The sequence below is a fragment of the Lissotriton helveticus genome, chromosome 7, assembly GCF_964261635.1.
Source record: "Lissotriton helveticus chromosome 7, aLisHel1.1, whole genome shotgun sequence".
NCBI lineage: Eukaryota > Metazoa > Chordata > Amphibia > Caudata > Salamandridae > Lissotriton > Lissotriton helveticus.
The window spans coordinates 827,840,747-827,860,512 of NC_136068.1; the positions used below are offsets into that span (position 1 = coordinate 827,840,747).

At 46.2% G+C, this 19,766-nt stretch overlaps 1 protein-coding gene across 1 annotated transcript in view; it reads left to right on the forward strand.

Annotated features, from left to right (window-relative positions):
• The window catches only part of LOC144767079 (rho GTPase-activating protein 24-like), a 261,070-nt gene that overhangs the window by 155,910 nt on the left and 85,394 nt on the right, over positions 1–19,766 (forward strand). The window contains exon 5 of the mRNA XM_078650703.1: positions 12,397–12,470. Coding sequence (XP_078506829.1) covers positions 12,397–12,470 — 74 coding nt within the window. The remainder of the gene's footprint in view (positions 1–12,396; positions 12,471–19,766) is intronic.

Genomic DNA, 19,766 nt, shown 5'->3' on the forward strand with positions numbered 1-19,766 from the left:
CTCTGCACTCTGCACTCACTACTCTGCACTCACTACTCACTACTCTGCACTCACTACTCTGCACTCACTACTCTGCACTCACTACTCTGTACTCTGCACTCACTACTCTGTACTCTGCACTCACTACTCACTACTCTGCACTCACTACTCTGCACTCACCACTCTGCACTCACTACTCTGCACTCCCTACTCTGCACTCCCTACTCTGCACTCCCTACTCTGCACTCCCTACTCACTACTCACTACTCTGCACTCACTACTCTGCACTCTGCACTCACTACTCTGCACTCACTACTCTGCACTCTGCACTCACTACTCTGCACTCCCTACTCTGCACTCACTACTCTGCACTCACTACTCACAACTCACTACTCTGCACTCACTACTCACTATTCACTACTCTGCACTCACTACTCTGCACTCACTACTCTGCACTCACTACTCTGCACTCACCACTCACTACTCTGCACTCACTACTCTGCACTCACCACTCACTACTCTGCACTCACTACTCTGTACTCACCACTCACTACTCTGCACTCACTACTCTGCACTCACTACTCTGCACTCACTACTCAGCACTCTGCACTCACTACTCTGCACTCCCTACTCTGCACTCACTACTCTGCACTCAATACTCTGCACTCAATACTCTGCACTCACTACTCACTACTCTGCACTCACTACTCTGCACTCACTACTCTGCACTCACTACTCTGCACTCCCTAGTCTGCACTCACTACTCACTACTCTGCACTCACTACTCACTACTCTGCACTCACTACTCTGCACTCACTACTCACTACTCTGCACTCACTACTCTGCACTCTGCACTCACTACTCTGCACTCACTACTCACTACTCTGCACTCACTACTCTGCACTCACTACTCTGCACTCACTACTCTGTACTCTGCACTCACTACTCTGTACTCTGCACTCACTACTCACTACTCTGCACTCACTACTCACTACTCTGCACTCACTACTCTGCACTCACCACTCTGCACTCACCACACTGCACTCCCTACTCCGCACTCCCTACTCTGCACTCACTACTCACTACTCTGCACTCACTACTCTGCACTCACTACTCACTACTCTGCACTCACTACTCTGCACTCACTACTCAGCACTCTGCACTGACTACTCTGCACTCACTACTCTGCACTCACCACTCACTACTCTGCACTCACCACTCACTACTCTGCACTCCCTACTCTGCACTCCCTACTCTGCACTCCCTACTCTGCACTCCCTACTCTGCACTCCCTACTCTGCACTCCTTACTCTGCACTCCCTACTCTGCACTCCCTACTCCCTACTCATTACTCACTACTCTGCACTCTGCACTCACTACTCTGCACCCACTACTCTGCACTCACTACTCTGCACTCCCGACTCTGCACTCCCTACTCTGCACTCACTACTCACTACTCACTATTCACTACTCTGCACTCACTACTCTGCACCTACTACTCTGCACTCACTACTCTGCACTCACTACTCTGCACTCACTACTCTGCACTCACTACTCACTACTCTGCACTCACTACTCTGCACCTACTACTCTGCACTCACTACTCTGCACTCCCTACTCTGCACTCACTACTCTGCACTCCCTACTCTGCACTCACTACTCTGCACTCCCTACTCACTACTCACTACTCACTACTCTGCACTCTGCACTCACTACTCTGCACCCACTACTCTGCACTCACTACTCTGCACTCCCTACTCTGCACTCCCTACTCTGCACTCCCTACTCTGCACTCCCTACTCTGCACTCCCCACTCTGCACTCACTACTCACTACTCACTACTCTGCACTCACTACTCTGCACTCACTACTCTGCACTCACTACTCTGCACTCACTACTCTGGACTCACTACTCTGCACTCACTACTCACTACTCTGCACTCACTACTCACTACTCTGCACTCACTACTCTGCACTCACTACTCAGCATTCTGCACTGACTACTCTGCACTCACTACTCTGCACTCACCACTCACTACTCTGCACTCTGCACTCACTACTCTGCACTCACTACTCTGCACTCCCTACTCTGCACTCCCTACTCTGCACTCCCTACTCTGCACTCCCTACTCTGCACTCCCTACTCTGCACTCCCTACTCCCTACTCATTACTCACTACTCTGCACTCTGCACTCACTACTCTGCACCCACTACTCTGCACTCACTACTCTGCACTCCCTACTCTGCACTCCCTACTCTGCACTCACTACTCACTACTCACTATTCACTACTCTGCACTCACTACTCTGCACCCACTACTCTGCACTCACTACTCTGCACTCACTACTCTGCACTCACTACTCTGCACTCACTACTCACTACTCTGCACTCACTACTCACTACTCTGCACTCACTACTCTGCGCTCACTACTCTGCACTCACTACTCTGCACTCACTACTCTGCACTCTGCACTCCCTACTCTGCACTCCCTACTCTGCACTCCCTACTCTGCACTCCCTACTCTGCACTCACTACTCACTACTCTGCACTCACTACTCTGCACTCTGCACTCCCTACTCTGCACTCACTACTCTGCACTCTGCACTCACTACTCTGCACTCTGCACTCCCTACTCTGCACTCCCTACTCTGCACTCACTACTCTGCACTCAATACTCTGCACTCAATACTCTGCACTCACTACTCACTACTCTGCACTCACTACTCTGCACTCACTACTCTGCACTCACTACTCTGCACTCCCTAGTCTGCACTCACTACTCACTACTCTGCACTCACTACTCACTACTCTGCACTCACTACTCTGCACTCACTACTCACTACTCTGCACTCACTACTCTGCACTCTGCACTCACTACTCTGCACTCACTACTCACTACTCTGCACTCACTACTCTGCACTCACTACTCTGCACTCACTACTCTGTACTCTGCACTCACTACTCTGTACTCTGCACTCACTACTCACTACTCTGCACTCACTACTCACTACTCTGCACTCACTACTCTGCACTCACCACTCTGCACTCACCACACTGCACTCCCTACTCCGCACTCCCTACTCTGCACTCACTACTCACTACTCTGCACTCACTACTCACTACTCTGCACTCACTACTCTGCACCTACTACTCTGCACTCACTACTCTGCACTCCCTACTCTGCACTCACTACTCTGCACTCCCTACTCTGCACTCACTACTCTGCACTCCCTACTCACTACTCACTACTCACTACTCTGCACTCTGCACTCACTACTCTGCACCCACTACTCTGCACTCACTACTCTGCACTCCCTACTCTGCACTCCCTACTCTGCACTCCCTACTCTGCACTCCCTACTCTGCACTCCCCACTCTGCACTCACTACTCACTACTCACTACTCTGCACTCACTACTCTGCACTCACTACTCTGCACTCACTACTCTGCACTCACTACTCTGCACTCACTACTCTGCACTCACTACTCACTACTCTGCACTCACTACTCACTACTCTGCACTCACTACTCTGCACTCACTACTCAGCATTCTGCACTGACTACTCTGCACTCACTACTCTGCACTCACCACTCACTACTCTGCACTCTGCACTCACTACTCTGCACTCACTACTCTGCACTCCCTACTCTGCACTCCCTACTCTGCACTCCCTACTCTGCACTCCCTACTCTGCACTCCCTACTCTGCACTCCCTACTCCCTACTCATTACTCACTACTCTGCACTCTGCACTCACTACTCTGCACCCACTACTCTGCACTCACTACTCTGCACTCCCTACTCTGCACTCCCTACTCTGCACTCACTACTCACTACTCACTATTCACTACTCTGCACTCACTACTCTGCACCCACTACTCTGCACTCACTACTCTGCACTCACTACTCTGCACTCACTACTCTGCACTCACTACTCACTACTCTGCACTCACTACTCACTACTCTGCACTCACTACTCTGCGCTCACTACTCTGCACTCACTACTCTGCACTCACTACTCTGCACTCTGCACTCCCTACTCTGCACTCCCTACTCTGCACTCCCTACTCTGCACTCCCTACTCTGCACTCACTACTCACTACTCTGCACTCACTACTCTGCACTCTGCACTCCCTACTCTGCACTCACTACTCTGCACTCTGCACTCACTACTCTGCACTCTGCACTCCCTACTCTGCACTCCCTACTCTGCACTCACTACTCTGCACTCAATACTCTGCACTCAATACTCTGCACTCACTACTCACTACTCTGCACTCACTACTCTGCACTCACTACTCTGCACTCACTACTCTGCACTCCCTAGTCTGCACTCACTACTCACTACTCTGCACTCACTACTCACTACTCTGCACTCACTACTCTGCACTCACTACTCACTACTCTGCACTCACTACTCTGCACTCTGCACTCACTACTCTGCACTCACTACTCACTACTCTGCACTCACTACTCTGCACTCACTACTCTGCACTCACTACTCTGTACTCTGCACTCACTACTCTGTACTCTGCACTCACTACTCACTACTCTGCACTCACTACTCACTACTCTGCACTCACTACTCTGCACTCACCACTCTGCACTCACCACACTGCACTCCCTACTCCGCACTCCCTACTCTGCACTCACTACTCACTACTCTGCACTCACTACTCTGCACTCACTACTCACTACTCTGCACTCACTACTCACTACTCTGCACTCACTACTCTGCACTCACTACTCAGCACTCTGCACTGACTACTCTGCACTCACTACTCTGCACTCACCACTCACTACTCTGCACTCACCACTCCCTACTCTGCACTCCCTACTCTGCACTCCCTACTCTGCACTCCCTACTCTGCACTCCCTACTCTGCACTCCCTACTCCCTACTCATTACTCACTACTCTGCACTCTGCACTCACTACTCTGCACCCACTACTCTGCACTCACTACTCTGCACTCCCGACTCTGCACTCCCTACTCTGCACTCACTACTCACTACTCACTATTCACTACTCTGCACTCACTACTCTGCACCTACTACTCTGCACTCACTACTCTGCACTCACTACTCTGCACTCACTACTCTGCACTCACTACTCACTACTCTGCACTCACTACTCTGCACTCACTACTCTGCACTCACTACTCTGCACTCACTACTCTGCACTCACTACTCTGCACTCTGCACTCCCTACTCTGCACTCCCTACTCTGCACTCCCTACTCTGCACTCCCTACTCTGCACTCACTACTCACTACTCACTACTCTGCACTCACTACTCTGCACTCTGCACTCACTACTCTGCACTCACTACTCTGCACTCTGCACTCACTACTCTGCACTCTGCACTCCCTACTCTGCACTCCCTACTCTGCACTCACTACTCTGCACTCAATACTCTGCACTCAATACTCTGCACTCACTACTCACTACTCTGCACTCACTACTCTGCACTCACTACTCTGCACTCACTACTCTGCACTCCCTAGTCTGCACTCACTACTCACTACTCTGCACTCACTACTCACTACTCTGCACTCACTACTCTGCACTCACTACTCACTACTCTGCACTCACTACTCTGCACTCACTAATCACTACTCAGCACTCCCTACTCTGCACTCCCTACTCTGCACTCACTACTCACTACTCTGCACTCCCTACTCTGCACTCCCTACTCTGCACTCACTACTCACTACTCTGCACTCACTACTCTGCACTCACTACTCTGCACTCACTACTCTGCACTCACTACTCTGCACTCACTACTCACTACTCTGCACTCACTACTCACTACTCTGCACTCACTACTCTGCACTCACTACTCACTACTCTGCACTCACTACTCACTACTCTGCACTCACTACTCACTACTCTGCACTCACTACTCACTACTCTGCACTCACTACTCACTACTCACTACTCTGCACTCACTACTCAATACTCTGCACTCACTACTCACTACTCTGCACTCACTACTCACTGCTCACTACTCTGCACGAACTACTCACTACTCTGCACTCACTACTCACTAATCACTACTCTGCACTCACTACTCACTACTCACTACTCTGCACTCACTACTCACTACTCTGCACTCACTACTCTGCACTCACTACTCACTACTCTGCACTCACTACTCACTACTTTGCACTCACTACTCACTACTCTACACTAACTACTCACTACTCGCTACTCACTACTCTGCACTCACTACTCTGCACTCACTACTCTGCACTCACTACTCTGCACTCAATACTCACTACTCTGCAGTCACTACTCACTACTCACTACTCTGCACTCACTACTCACTACTCTGCACTCACTACTCACTACTCTGCACTCACTACTCACTACTCTGCACTCACTACTTACTACTCTGCACTCACTACTCACTACTCACTACTCTGCACTCACTACTCACTACTCTGCACTCACTACTCACTACTCTGCACTCACTACTCTGCACTCACTACTCACTACTCTGCACTCACTACTCTGAACTCTGCACTCACTACTCTGCACTCACTACTCTGCACTCACTACTCTGCACTCACTACTCTGCACTCACTACTTTGCACTCACTACTCTGCACTCACTACTCTGCACTCACTACTCACTACTCTGCACTCACTACTCACTACTCAGTACTCACTACTCACTACTCTGCACTCACTACTCACTACTCTGCACTCACTACTCTGCACTCACTACTCTGCACTCACTACTCACTACTCTGCACTCACTACTCACTACTCTGCACTCACTACTCACTACTCTGCACTCACTACTCTGCACTCACTACTCTGCACTCACTACTCACTACTCACTACTCTGCACTCACTACTCACTACTCTGCACTCACTACTCACTACTCTGCACTCACTACTCTGCACTCACTACTCACTACTCTGCACTCACTACTCACTACTCTGCACTCACTACTCACTACTTTGCACTCACTACTCACTACTCTGCACTCACTACTCACTACTCAGTACTCACTACTCACTACTCTGCACTCACTACTCTGCACTCACTACTCACTACTCACTACTCTGCACTCACTGCTCACTACTCTGCACTCACTACTCACTACTCTGCACTCACTACTCACTACTCACTACTCTGCACTCACTACTCTGCACTCACTACTTTGCACTCACTACTCTGCACTCACTACTCTGCACTCACTACTCACTACTCTGCACTCACTACTCACTACTCAGTACTCACTACTCACTACTCTGCACTCACTACTCACTACTCTGCACTCACTACTCTGCACTCACTACTCTGCACTCACTACTCACTACTCACTACTCTGCACTCACTACTCACTACTCTGCACTCACTACTCACTACTCTGCACTCACTACTCTGCACTCACTACTCACTACTCTGCACTCACTACTCACTACTCTGCACTCACTACTCACTACTTTGCACTCACTACTCACTACTCTGCACTCACTACTCACTACTCAGTACTCACTACTCACTACTCTGCACTCACTACTCTGCACTCACTACTCACTACTCACTACTCTGCACTCACTACTCACTACTCTGCACTCACTACTCACTACTCTGCACTCACTACTCACTACTCACTACTCTGCACTCACTACTCACTACTCTGCACTCACTACTTACTACTCACTACTCACTACTCTGCACTCACTACTCACTACTCACTACTCTGCACTCACTACTCACTACTCTGCACTCACTACTCACTACTCTGCACTCTGCACTCACTACTCTGCACTCACTACTCACTACTCTGCACTCACTACTCACTACTCTGCACTCACTACTCACTACTCACTACTCTGCACTCACTACTCTGCACTCACTACTCACTACTCTGCACTCACTCCTCTGCACTCACTACTCACTACTCTGCACTCACTACTCACTACTCTGTACTCACTACTCTGCACTCACTACTCACTACTCTGCACTCACTACTCACTACTCTGCACTCACTACTCACTACTCTGCACTCACTACTCTGCACTCACTACTCACTACTCACTACTCTGCTCTCACTACTGTGCACTCACTACTCACTACTCTGCACTCACTACTCACTACTCTGCACTCACTACTGTGCACTCACTACTCACTACTGTGCACTCACTACTCACTACTCTGCACTCACTACTCACTACTCACTACTCTGCACTCACTACTCTGCACTCACTACTCACTACTCTGCACTCACTACTCACTACTCTGTACTCACTACTCACTACTCTGCACTCACTACTCACTACTCAGCACTCACTACTCACTACTCACTACTCTGCACCCACTACTCACTACTCTGTACTCACTACTCTGCACTCACTACTCTGCACTCACTACTCTGCACTCACTACTCACTACTCTGCACTCACTACTCTGCACTCTACACTCACTACTCTGCACTCTGCACTCTGCACTCACTACTCTGCACTCACTACTCTGCACTCACTACTCTGCACTCACTACTCACTACTCGGCACTCACTACTCTGCACTCTGCACTCACTACTCTGCACTCACTACTCACTACTCTGCACTCACTACTCTGCACTCACTACTCTGCACTTACTACCCTGCACTCACTACTCTGCACTCACTACTCACTACTCTGCACTCAATACTCACTACGCACTACTCTGCACTCACTACTCTGCACTCACTACTCTGCACTCACTACTCTGCACTCACTACTCTGCACTCACTACTCACTACTCTGCACTCTGCATTCACTACTCTGCACTCCCTACTCACTACTCTGCACTCACTACTCTGCACTCACTACTCTGCACTCACTACTCTGCACTCGCTACTCACTACTCTGCACTCACTACTCACTACTCTGCACTCACTACTCACTACTCACTACTCACTACTTTGCACTCACTACTCTGCACTCACTACTCTGCACTCACTACTCACTACTCACTACTCTGCACTCACTACTCTGCACTCTGCACTCACTACTCACTACTCTGCACTCACTACTCTGCACTCACTACTCTGCACTCACTACTCTGCACTCACTACTCACTACTCTGCACTCACTACTCACTACTCTGCACTCACTACTCACTACTCTGCACTCACTACTCTGCACTCTGCACTCACTACTCTGCACTCTGCACTCACTACTCACTACTCTGCACTCACTACTCTGCACTCACTACTCTGCACTCTGCACTCACTACTCTGCACTCTGCACTCACTACTCTGCACTCACTACTCTGCACACTTACTTCTCTGCACACTCACTACTCTGCACACTCACTACTCTGCACTCACTACTCTGCACTCACTACTCTGCACTCACTACTCACTACTCTGCACTCACTACTCTGCACTCACTACTCTGCACTCACTACTCTGCACTCACTACTCACTACTCTGCACTCACTACTCTGCACTCACTACTCTGCACTCACTACTCTGCAGTCACTACTCTGCACTCACTACTCTGCACTCTGCACTCACTACTCTGCACTCTGCACTCACTACTCACTACTCTGCACTCACTACTCTGCACTCACTACTCTGCACTCTGCACTCACTACTCTGCACTCTGCACTCACTACTCTGCACACTCACTACTCTGCACACTCACTACTCTGCACTCGCTACTCTGCACTCGCTACTCTGCACTCGCTACTCTGCACTTGCTACTCTGCACACTCACTACTCTGCACACTCACTACTCTGCACTCACCCTGCACACTCACTCTGCACACTCACTCTGCACACTCACTCTGCACTCACTACTCTGCACACTCTCTATGCACACTCTCTCTGCACACTCACTACTCTGCACACTCACTCTGCACTCACTACTCTGCACTCACACTCTGCACTCACACTCTGCACTCAGCACACAGGTTGGCACATGGGCAGTCTTTTTCTATGTCTATGACACCCAGGTTCCGCACGCTGATATCATGGAATCTTCCACCACACTTTCTAAAACTCTATAGTCCGAAGCATAATAGGCACAGAACCAAAAGAAGGGTAGACATTTGATTAAAATAATCTTATTGTATTTATGAGAAGCAAAAGCGAGACTGTGAAATGTGCTGAATATCAGTTTGTTACGAATCAACAGAGTGGAGTTAGAGAACCAAGAAATAGTAATTTAGAATCCGGGTTAGAAGGAGTAGTAATCACAAGCGGAGGATCAACGGGCGCGAAACAGCGTGGTGGGCGCGCAGGAGACGCAGCGTGGGCGTGCACATCAGCTGAAGATCGCCGGAGAAGACACCGAGTCTGCCTGCTGCCCTGACTGACCCGCTGCGGAGGGAAAGAGCCCGGTGAGTGGGGGTAGAGGGGGGCGGCAGAGAGGGAGTGGGCAGAGAGGGAGGGAGTGTGTGTGTGTGTGCGTGTGTGCGTGTGTGCGTGTGTGCGTGTGTGTGTCTGTCTGTCTGTCTATGTGTGTCTGGCGCGTGCCTGCCTGCCTGCCTTTGTGTGTGCGCGTCCACAGACCCTGGTCGGCTCGTGCACCGCTCTGTGTTCCCTTGCGGGCGATCTCAGTGACAATAGTTCTCGTTGCCGAGACCTAAAAATGACTACATGTCCACCCATCCAAAATTGGATAGGTGGATATGTAGCCAGGGCCGTCAGAAGGTATTAATCACAGAGGAGACAGAGTATGAGCCGTCGTGATTAATCCTAAGGTCCACCAAATGTAAATATGGCAAGAAAACCACTATATTCGTGGGAGGGAACTCCATCGCTGTTGCGATAGAGTACCCTCCCACCAAATAAATCAGATCCTTTGCCACTTATTAGAGAAGGCCGCTGCAGAAATGTTTAGCCTCTGCCATGGAACTGAAGGCCAGATACTTGTAGCAGGTTGGTTCTACTGGAGCTCTGGAGCTTTGGAGATTTCTCGCTGAAAATGTTGAAAGTCCCAACACAGAATTGGACTCTGTAGGTTTTGCCTGAGGGGCTGAGAGCCTTGACCAGGATGAAGCTGACAGTTAATCCGATAATCGCAGGAGGTCATCCCACTGACCCCTGGAGTCAAATACTTTGTCCTGAGTACAAGGGGGAGCAAGTAGAGTCCTTCAAACTCTTTTCAGGCCACAGACAGCAGGTCCAGTCCTACTCTATTCTTGCTCTTGCCCTACTGCAAACAATCCAGCAGTGACCCTCACTCTCAAAATCCACGATGAGGAAACCCTTGTACAGAGCTTTTGTGCCCAACTAGATGAGTGGTGAGGGAAATTCAGAAGTCTCCTTCTCTTTTGCAAATCAAAACCAGTTCTGGGGATAGCTTCCATCCCACAGGGTTTGGTGGTAGTCTCACTCTGTGGAGAAAGGTTGGGTCTTTCCAGGTGTCACCTAACATTCACTTGTGACACTGCAGGGCCCTTTGCAGTCGAATAAGTTCCTGTGCCCACCCCAGCTAGTCTTCCTGCTAGTGGAAGAATGCACTTCCCCACTTGCAGGCCATTGTCTCTGCTCGGAGGGCAGTTTTCACACCTCTTACACACCTAATTTAGGCCTAGTACAGGCTGGCCAGTTGCTGGTGGGCTAATGTAAATTAGCTGCCAGCAGCTTCAAGAAGGGTAGAGATAACTTTTTAAACTTCACATTTGCCATATATTTAATAAAAAATCAACGTTACCATTTGAATGTGATTTTTAAAATATAAAAATAAGTCTTTGAAGGGAGTACATAGTTGCTGCAGGTCAAAGGTTATAGAATAAAGTGAATAATCCATACTTTGACTTTTCTTATGTGCCAGCTACAGCCTGATCAGTGTCAATGTCGTTTTGGGCCTAGTCAGTGTAGGAACATGACATTTCTATCCTCACACATGTCCCACTCCTAAATAATATGCATCCTACCTTGTGGGTAGCAAGGTACACTTATGAGTGACTTATTTAATAGTTAAGATCAGGTTTTCCTGTGTGTCAAAATGGTGATTTTTACAGGTCTAGCAGCAGGGTTCAATCTACTGATATCAGACTACCCAGGGAAGACCTAAAGCCATGTTCCACTGAGGCTGATGGCACAATAGGTGCTACAGGCCACAGGTGGTACTTCACGTTCCATGCCAGTGGTGTATCTCCACACCATATACTATGGCCTTATAGGAAAGTTGATTGAGCAAATCAGGTTTAAGCCAATTTTGACATGTTTATAGGGTGACTACAGGAACCTTACTCCTGTTTAGCAGGGTTCTAAATACAGCAAAATGAAGTCCAGCGAAAAACCTGAGATAACCACAAGAAAAGGCAGATTTCGTACACCTATAGATTGAAAAAGACAGCCTGATGCCTGAATCCATTCAAGTATACTTTCATATGTCTGGTGTTTTGGTATGACTGTAAATTCCAGTCAACTTGTGGATTGTTAAATAAGCTCCTGTTTTGCAGGGGATACAGGAGCTGAAGAGGCAGCTGGCTGATCTTCCGTCAATCAATTTAAACCTTTTACTCTACATATGCAGGTGAGAAATGACGCATTCATACTATTTATATAGTCCCTTCCAAATGCAAGAGAAACATAAAAACAAGTAATAATTTGAAAGAGAAAAGCATGCATCATTAAATATCAGAATGAAATAAAACCACCAGATAAAGTGCCAAGCAATCCACCCTCCCATAAAATGCCTTCAGATTGCCTGTGTGTTAGGAGTGCAGACAGACAAGAGGAGTGACACTAACACTAAGTTCTTAATTCTTGTGAGGCACAAAAGGATAGATTTTCTACTTGTTAATGTTCACTGTTGTAAAATTTCTTGGATATGCCTCACCAGCAGACAACACTCACTTTTATTGCTTCCACAGTTGCCAGTCAATCTTTGATGAGATTAATGCTCAAAATTACACCCCCTCCGTTTTTAAAAATATTAACCTTCTGTCATAATATGCCTATGTTCCTCTTATTTCTAGGGCTCCATATTTGTTGCGTGTTCTTAGAAAATAAATGAAGTTGCAACTGATTTATTCCATGTTAATATCATTGTATAATATGCGTTCACACTTGGGTGCTTGTTAATATTATAAATGGCCATAATACAATAACATACATGTATGAAAAGACTAGCATTCTCGTACAAATGTTTTCATCCACAGGCATTGAGGAAGAGCTCACTGCTTTGTTTAAATCACAGGTTGTTAATCTTCACAACGTCCTTCTCCTTTACAGACCTCCACCTAACAAGGCAACATTCCCAGATGCACTTCTAGACACAGTTTCAAACCTGATAACACTACACTCCAACCTATGCGTTCTGGGTGACCTCAACACTTGGTTTGACAAACCAAATATGCTCCATCCCAAAAAAATCATTGCTGGCCTAGAAGCACTGAACCTGTATCAGATTGTCCCAAACCCACACACATCACTGGACACATCCTAGATGTCATTTTTGCAAATACAAAACTAGTTACCTTTCAAGCAATGACTCCAGTCACATGGTCAGACCACCATTTGCTTGCCTTCCAACATGAAACAACAGTAAGCAACGCACCTAAAACAATATTACGTGCATCCACCTATCGGCCACGGAACAAACTCAATTTGGAACTCTTAGAAACACAACTAACATCCAGTAGAGATCTAGAAACAATAAATTCTGTTAAAAAACTATATGAGTGGCTACAGGAAGCTTTTGATATCCTGATACCACAAAAAACACACAATAGAACAAAAGAAAACAAGCACCTAGGAGAAATACAGAGACAAAAGAGATAAAACAACAAATTAGAAAGCTGCAATGTGCCGGGCTCAAAACAACCGCCAAGACAAACTTCGCATACAGAATATTAACAGACTGTACAAGTCAGCTATCAAGAAAGCGAAGAAAAAACACTATTCAGCCAGAATTCAAAATGCTAAATGTGCAAATAAAGAATTCTATAAAATTCTCAATGCATTTCATAAACCAAATTGCCTGGAAGTTGCTCATCCTGTTACTCAAGAGTTCACAGACAAACTGGCAAATCATTACGCGGACAAAGCAGACACGTTGGACTCATGCTTAAAAAGGAGACAAAGCATCAGCACTAACCCTTTTACAAAGCCACAATCCAAGAATACTCTAACCCAACCTCTCCATTCCTTCCAACACATTTCACACAATGAATTTATGGATCTGGTCAAAGCAAGCAGGCCTGCAGGCAGCCCTTCTAACCTGTGTCTACTGCAAACCTTCAAGGCAATTCTTCTAACAACCTCTGCTGCCACTCCAGTAAGGAGAATCATCAACAACTCCTAAACTCCTGGAATATTTCCAGAAGAACTCAAAAAGTCATACATATGGCCATTACTGAAGAAAACAAACTTGGACCAACTGAACCCTGACAACTACAAGACCAATTTCAAATGGACATTTCCTGGGAAAACTGATAGAAAGAGCAGATGTCAGATTTCATTGAAGAGAATGACATACTTTCAGACTTCCAAATGGGATTCCGTCCAGTAAGAGGCACAGAAGCTGCCCTCCTTGCTATCTGGGATGACCTGAAGAACACTGTTGACTGCAACAGGGTTGCTGTGCTACTTCTCTTGGACCTCTTGGCTGCCTTTGACATGGTTGACCATGACACTCCGATACAAAGACTCCACGAAGCAGGCATAGAGGGGATTGCTCTAGACTGGATCACATCTTACCTTTGCAACAGAACTAATGTCATCCATACCCCACTTTTCTCGTCCAAACCATACTTCACGAAAGCAGGGGTCCCTAAAGGCCCTATTATCTCACCCATGCTTTTCAACATCTACATGAAGTCATTACCGGCACTGATCAATCAATTTCACCTTACATGCTATAACTATGCAGATGACATGCAAATACTCCTTCAACTGCAATGCCCCAACGATATTGGAAACTCAACCATTTTCAGCTGTCTCTGAGCTGCGGATCTATGAATGACGTGGAGACATCTCAAATTGAATGCTTCCAAAACAGAAATACTCCTGTGTGGCAATTGGAAACATTATGACCCATTCCCCATTTGATGAGATTAATGCTCAAAATTACACCCCCTCCGTTTTTAAAAATATTAACCTTCTGTCATAATATGCCTATGTTCCTCTTATTTCTAGGGCTCCATATTTGTTGCGTGTTCTTAGAAAATAAATGAAGTTGCAACTGATTTATTCCATGTTAATATCATTGTATAATATGCGTTCACACTTGGGTGCTTGTTAATATTATAAATGGCCATAATACAATAACATACATGTATGAAAAGACTAGCATTCTCGTACAAATGTTTTCATCCACAGGCATTGAGGAAGAGCTCACTGCTTTGTTTAAATCACAGGTTGTTAACCTTCACAACGTCCTTCTCCTTTACAGACCTCCACCTAACAAGGCAACATTCCCAGATGCACTTCTAGACACAGTTTCAAACCTGATAACACTACACTCCAACCTATGCGTTCTGGGTGACCTCAACACTTGGTTTGACAAACCAAATATGCTCCATCCCAAAAAAATCATTGCTGGCCTAGAAGCACTGAACCTGTATCAGATTGTCCCAAACCCACACACATCACTGGACACATCCTAGATGTCATTTTTGCAAATACAAAACTAGTTACCTTTCAAGCAATGACTCCAGTCACATGGTCAGACCACCATTTGCTTGCCTTCCAACATGAAACAACAGTAAGCAACGCACCTAAAACCATATTACGTGCATCCACCTATCGGCCACGGAACAAACTCAATTTGGAACTCTTAGAAACACAACTAACATCCAGTAGAGATCTAGAAACAATAAATTCTGTTCAAAAACTATATGAGTGGCTACAGGAAGCTTTTGATATCCTGATACCACAAAAAACACACAATAGAACAAAAGAAAACAAGCACCTAGGAGAAATACAGAGACAAAAGAGATAAAACAACAAATTAGAAAGCTGCAATGTGCCGGGCTCAAAACAACCGCCAAGACAAACTTCGCATACAGAATATTAACAGACTGTACAAGTCAGCTATCAAGAAAGCGAAGAAAAAACACTATTCAGCCAGAATTCAAAATGCTAAATGTGCAAATAAAGAATTCTATAAAATTCTCAATGCATTTCATAAACCAAATTGCCTGGAAGTTGCTCATCCTGTTACTCAAGAGTTCACAGACAAACTGGCAAATCATTACGCGGACAAAGCAGACACGTTGGACTCATGCTTAAAAAGGAGACAAAGCATCAGCACTAACCCTTTTACAAAGCCACAATCCAAGAATACTCTAACCCAACCTCTCCATTCCTTCCAACACATTTCACACAATGAATTTATGGATCTGGTCAAAGCAAGCAGGCCTGCAGGCAGCCCTTCTAACCTGTGTCTACTGCAAACCTTCAAGGCAATTCTTCTAACAACCTCTGCTGCCACTCCAGTAAGGAGAATCATCAACAACTCCTAAACTCCTGGAATATTTCCAGAAGAACTCAAAAAGTCATACATATGGCCATTACTGAAGAAAACAAACTTGGACCAACTGAACCCTGACAACTACAAGACCAATTTCAAATGGACATTTCCTGGGAAAACTGATAGAAAGAGCAGATGTCAGATTTCATTGAAGAGAATGACATACTTTCAGACTTCCAAATGGGATTCCGTCCAGTAAGAGGCACAGAAGCTGCCCTCCTTGCTATCTGGGATGACCTGAAGAACACTGTTGACTGCAACAGGGTTGCTGTGCTACTTCTCTTGGACCTCTTGGCTGCCTTTGACATGGTTGACCATGACACTCCGATACAAAGACTCCACGAAGCAGGCATAGAGGGGATTGCTCTAGACTGGATCACATCTTACCTTTGCAACAGAACTAATGTCATCCATACCCCACTTTTCTCGTCCAAACCATACTTCACGAAAGCAGGGGTCCCTAAAGGCCCTATTATCTCACCCATGCTTTTCAACATCTACATGAAGTCATTACCGGCACTGATCAATCAATTTCACTTTACATGCTATAACTATGCAGATGACATGCAAATACTCCTTCAACTGCAATGCCCCAACAATATTGGAAACTCAACCATTTTCAGCTGTCTCTGAGCTGCGGATCTATGGATGACGTGGAGACATCTCAAATTGAATGCTTCCAAAACAGAAATACTCCTGTGTGGCAATTGGAAACATTATGACCCATTCCCCATTTGGCCTGATGATCTGGGAACACTGCCTAAAATATAGAAAAAAGTAAGAAATCTTGGAATGACCATGGACTCCAAGCTATCGATGAATGCCCAAGTGGACAAACTAGCAGCATCAATCTTTGTTACTATAAAAACTCTTCGACCCCCCTGCAAAATCAAGCTTTGCCACTATAAAAACACTGCGGCCCCCCCATCCCCCATTTGGGATTTTCCCCCATTTTCACCCATTTGGGATTTTCACACAAGGTCCAGGCTACCATTTCCCTTGCTTTGTCCAAACTCGATTACGCCAGTAGCCTCTACCATGGATCACCTTTAACGACCATGAAAAGCCTACAACAGATTCAGAACTCGGCAGCCAGACTACTCTTACGTATAATTCTGTGAGACCACATCTCCCCTGCCTTGAAAGGCCTGCATTGGTTACCGGTTGCTAGAAGATCCACGTTCAAGCTGCTTTGTATTACTCACAAAGCAATACATGGAACAGGACCACACTTCATCAGGATTAAAATCACCATACACATTCAACAAAGGAACCTCCCCTCTAGAGTGGCACCATGCCTCAAAATCCCAAGATACAAGAAAAAAAAACATGGATGGCACATCCTTCTGTGTTGACGCAGTCAAACTATGGAACTCTTTACTCTTTACCCCTAACATAAGATCCACAGATAACCACTTTATCTTCAGAAAACTACTGAAGAATTGGCTCTTCCCTATATAACCACCATACACAAACAGATAAATATACTGCATCTCTCTGTATATAAGCATTTATTTGTACTATAGATATGTACCTATGTTTGTGTATTGCTAAGTATAAATGTGTAGAATACTTATGTTTAGAAAATCTTTTTTATTGGATATAGATATTTATTAGTCAGCTTAACAAATGTATATATTACTGATAGGTACATTATTCTATGTTTTTAACGTATATAAGTGACTCCATAAATACCTAAATCTTTTTATCATAACTATTTATCTATAATTGCTTCACTATTGATCTACAAAACAAATATATATGTATATGTATATAAAAATAAATAAAACAAATTTGAAGTGCAACAAAATTTTAAAGCCAGGGTTTATTTACTGCATCTTTGATCTACATATACTACGTTCCTTTAAGTATCTATTAGCAGCCCGTCCCGACGTTGTCCGAGTATGAAATAGAATGTGTGTAATGTGTGTATTTGGCAAAGGCAATTTATTTTAAAATCTCGCGGTAGACAACATTTTTTGTTTCATTAGAATAGGGACGGAGAAGGGCCGGCTGCAGCCCTGGTTGATGTTAGCAGGCGCGTGTAATTGGTGTAGTGATCCGCCGCCTGAGCCCGGCTACAGCCCTGGTTGATGTTAGCAGGCGCGTCTAATGTCGTTGAATGAGAGAGTTATCAGCCGCGGGTAAATCCGTTTAATGAGAGAATTTAGTGACAGCGAGTAGGAGAGGCTGCAGTAATTGTCCCCGCAGACACGCTCATTAGCGTGTTCCCCCGCTTGAGGCCCTGCTGCAGCCCTAGTTGATGTTATCAGGCGCGTGTAATTAGTGTACTGATTCGCCACCTGAGCCTGGCTAGAGCCCTGGTTGATGGTAGAAGGCGCGTCTAATTTAGTTGAATGAGAGAGTTCAGTAACAGCGCGCAGGATAGGCTGCAGTAATGTTACTTACCAGGCCTCCAGCTTAACGCGTTTGTCATGCCCCCAGCACACGGCCACAGCAGACGATCTTCTGATTAATGTACGACCCACATGGCATGAAGGGCGGAACGTAGCACACGCCCCCAGCGTGTCACGCCCCCAGCGTGCCCCTTGATGCTGCGCATCAACGTAATTGGCGCTTGTATGTACGACTCACATGGCATGAAAGGCGGACACACGCCCCCAGTGTTTGTCATGCCCCCAGCATTTGTCACGCCCCTAGCACACGCCCACAGCCCACGATGTGATGGCCGTACCACACGCCCCCAGCGTTAGTCACGCCCCCAGCCCACGCCCACAGCATAACGCAGACACGCCCACAAGGGACTACTTTGCTGGCACAGTTTTTACCTTTTAAATGTATATGGTGTCCTACGGTACAATTGTACGTCATGTACTGTATGATTGTGATGAACACCACTGTTTCTTGAACAGTTAATAAAAACAATAAAAAAAATAGGTTTTTTTAAATGTATATGGTGGCCGTCTGCATAGCCTATGTCCTTCTGCTGCAACTGCCCTTTCCAACGCTCTATTGGGTGTTGTGATTGGTGCTGTGGTTACTGAGATTACCCGCCTCAAAGGTTTGGGCTCTCTCTTTATAATATTAGTATGGATATACCTTCCATGTACTTATAGATCAATAGCTTTATTACTTTTGGACCTATATATTTATTACTTTTACTTATTCAATACTTTTCTTCTAACTCAGCATATCCAATGCACTACCCCATTTTCACCCTATATCGCTCTCAATATATCCTCCAGCTCAATTCTCTGACTCCTCTCAAACCTCTCTCTACTACTCTTTCCAATGCACTAGCCTATTTCTCACCCTATACCTCTATCAATATATCCATTATATCCACTCTCTCATTCATCCCAAACCCCATACCACTACTATGGTCCCTAAAAT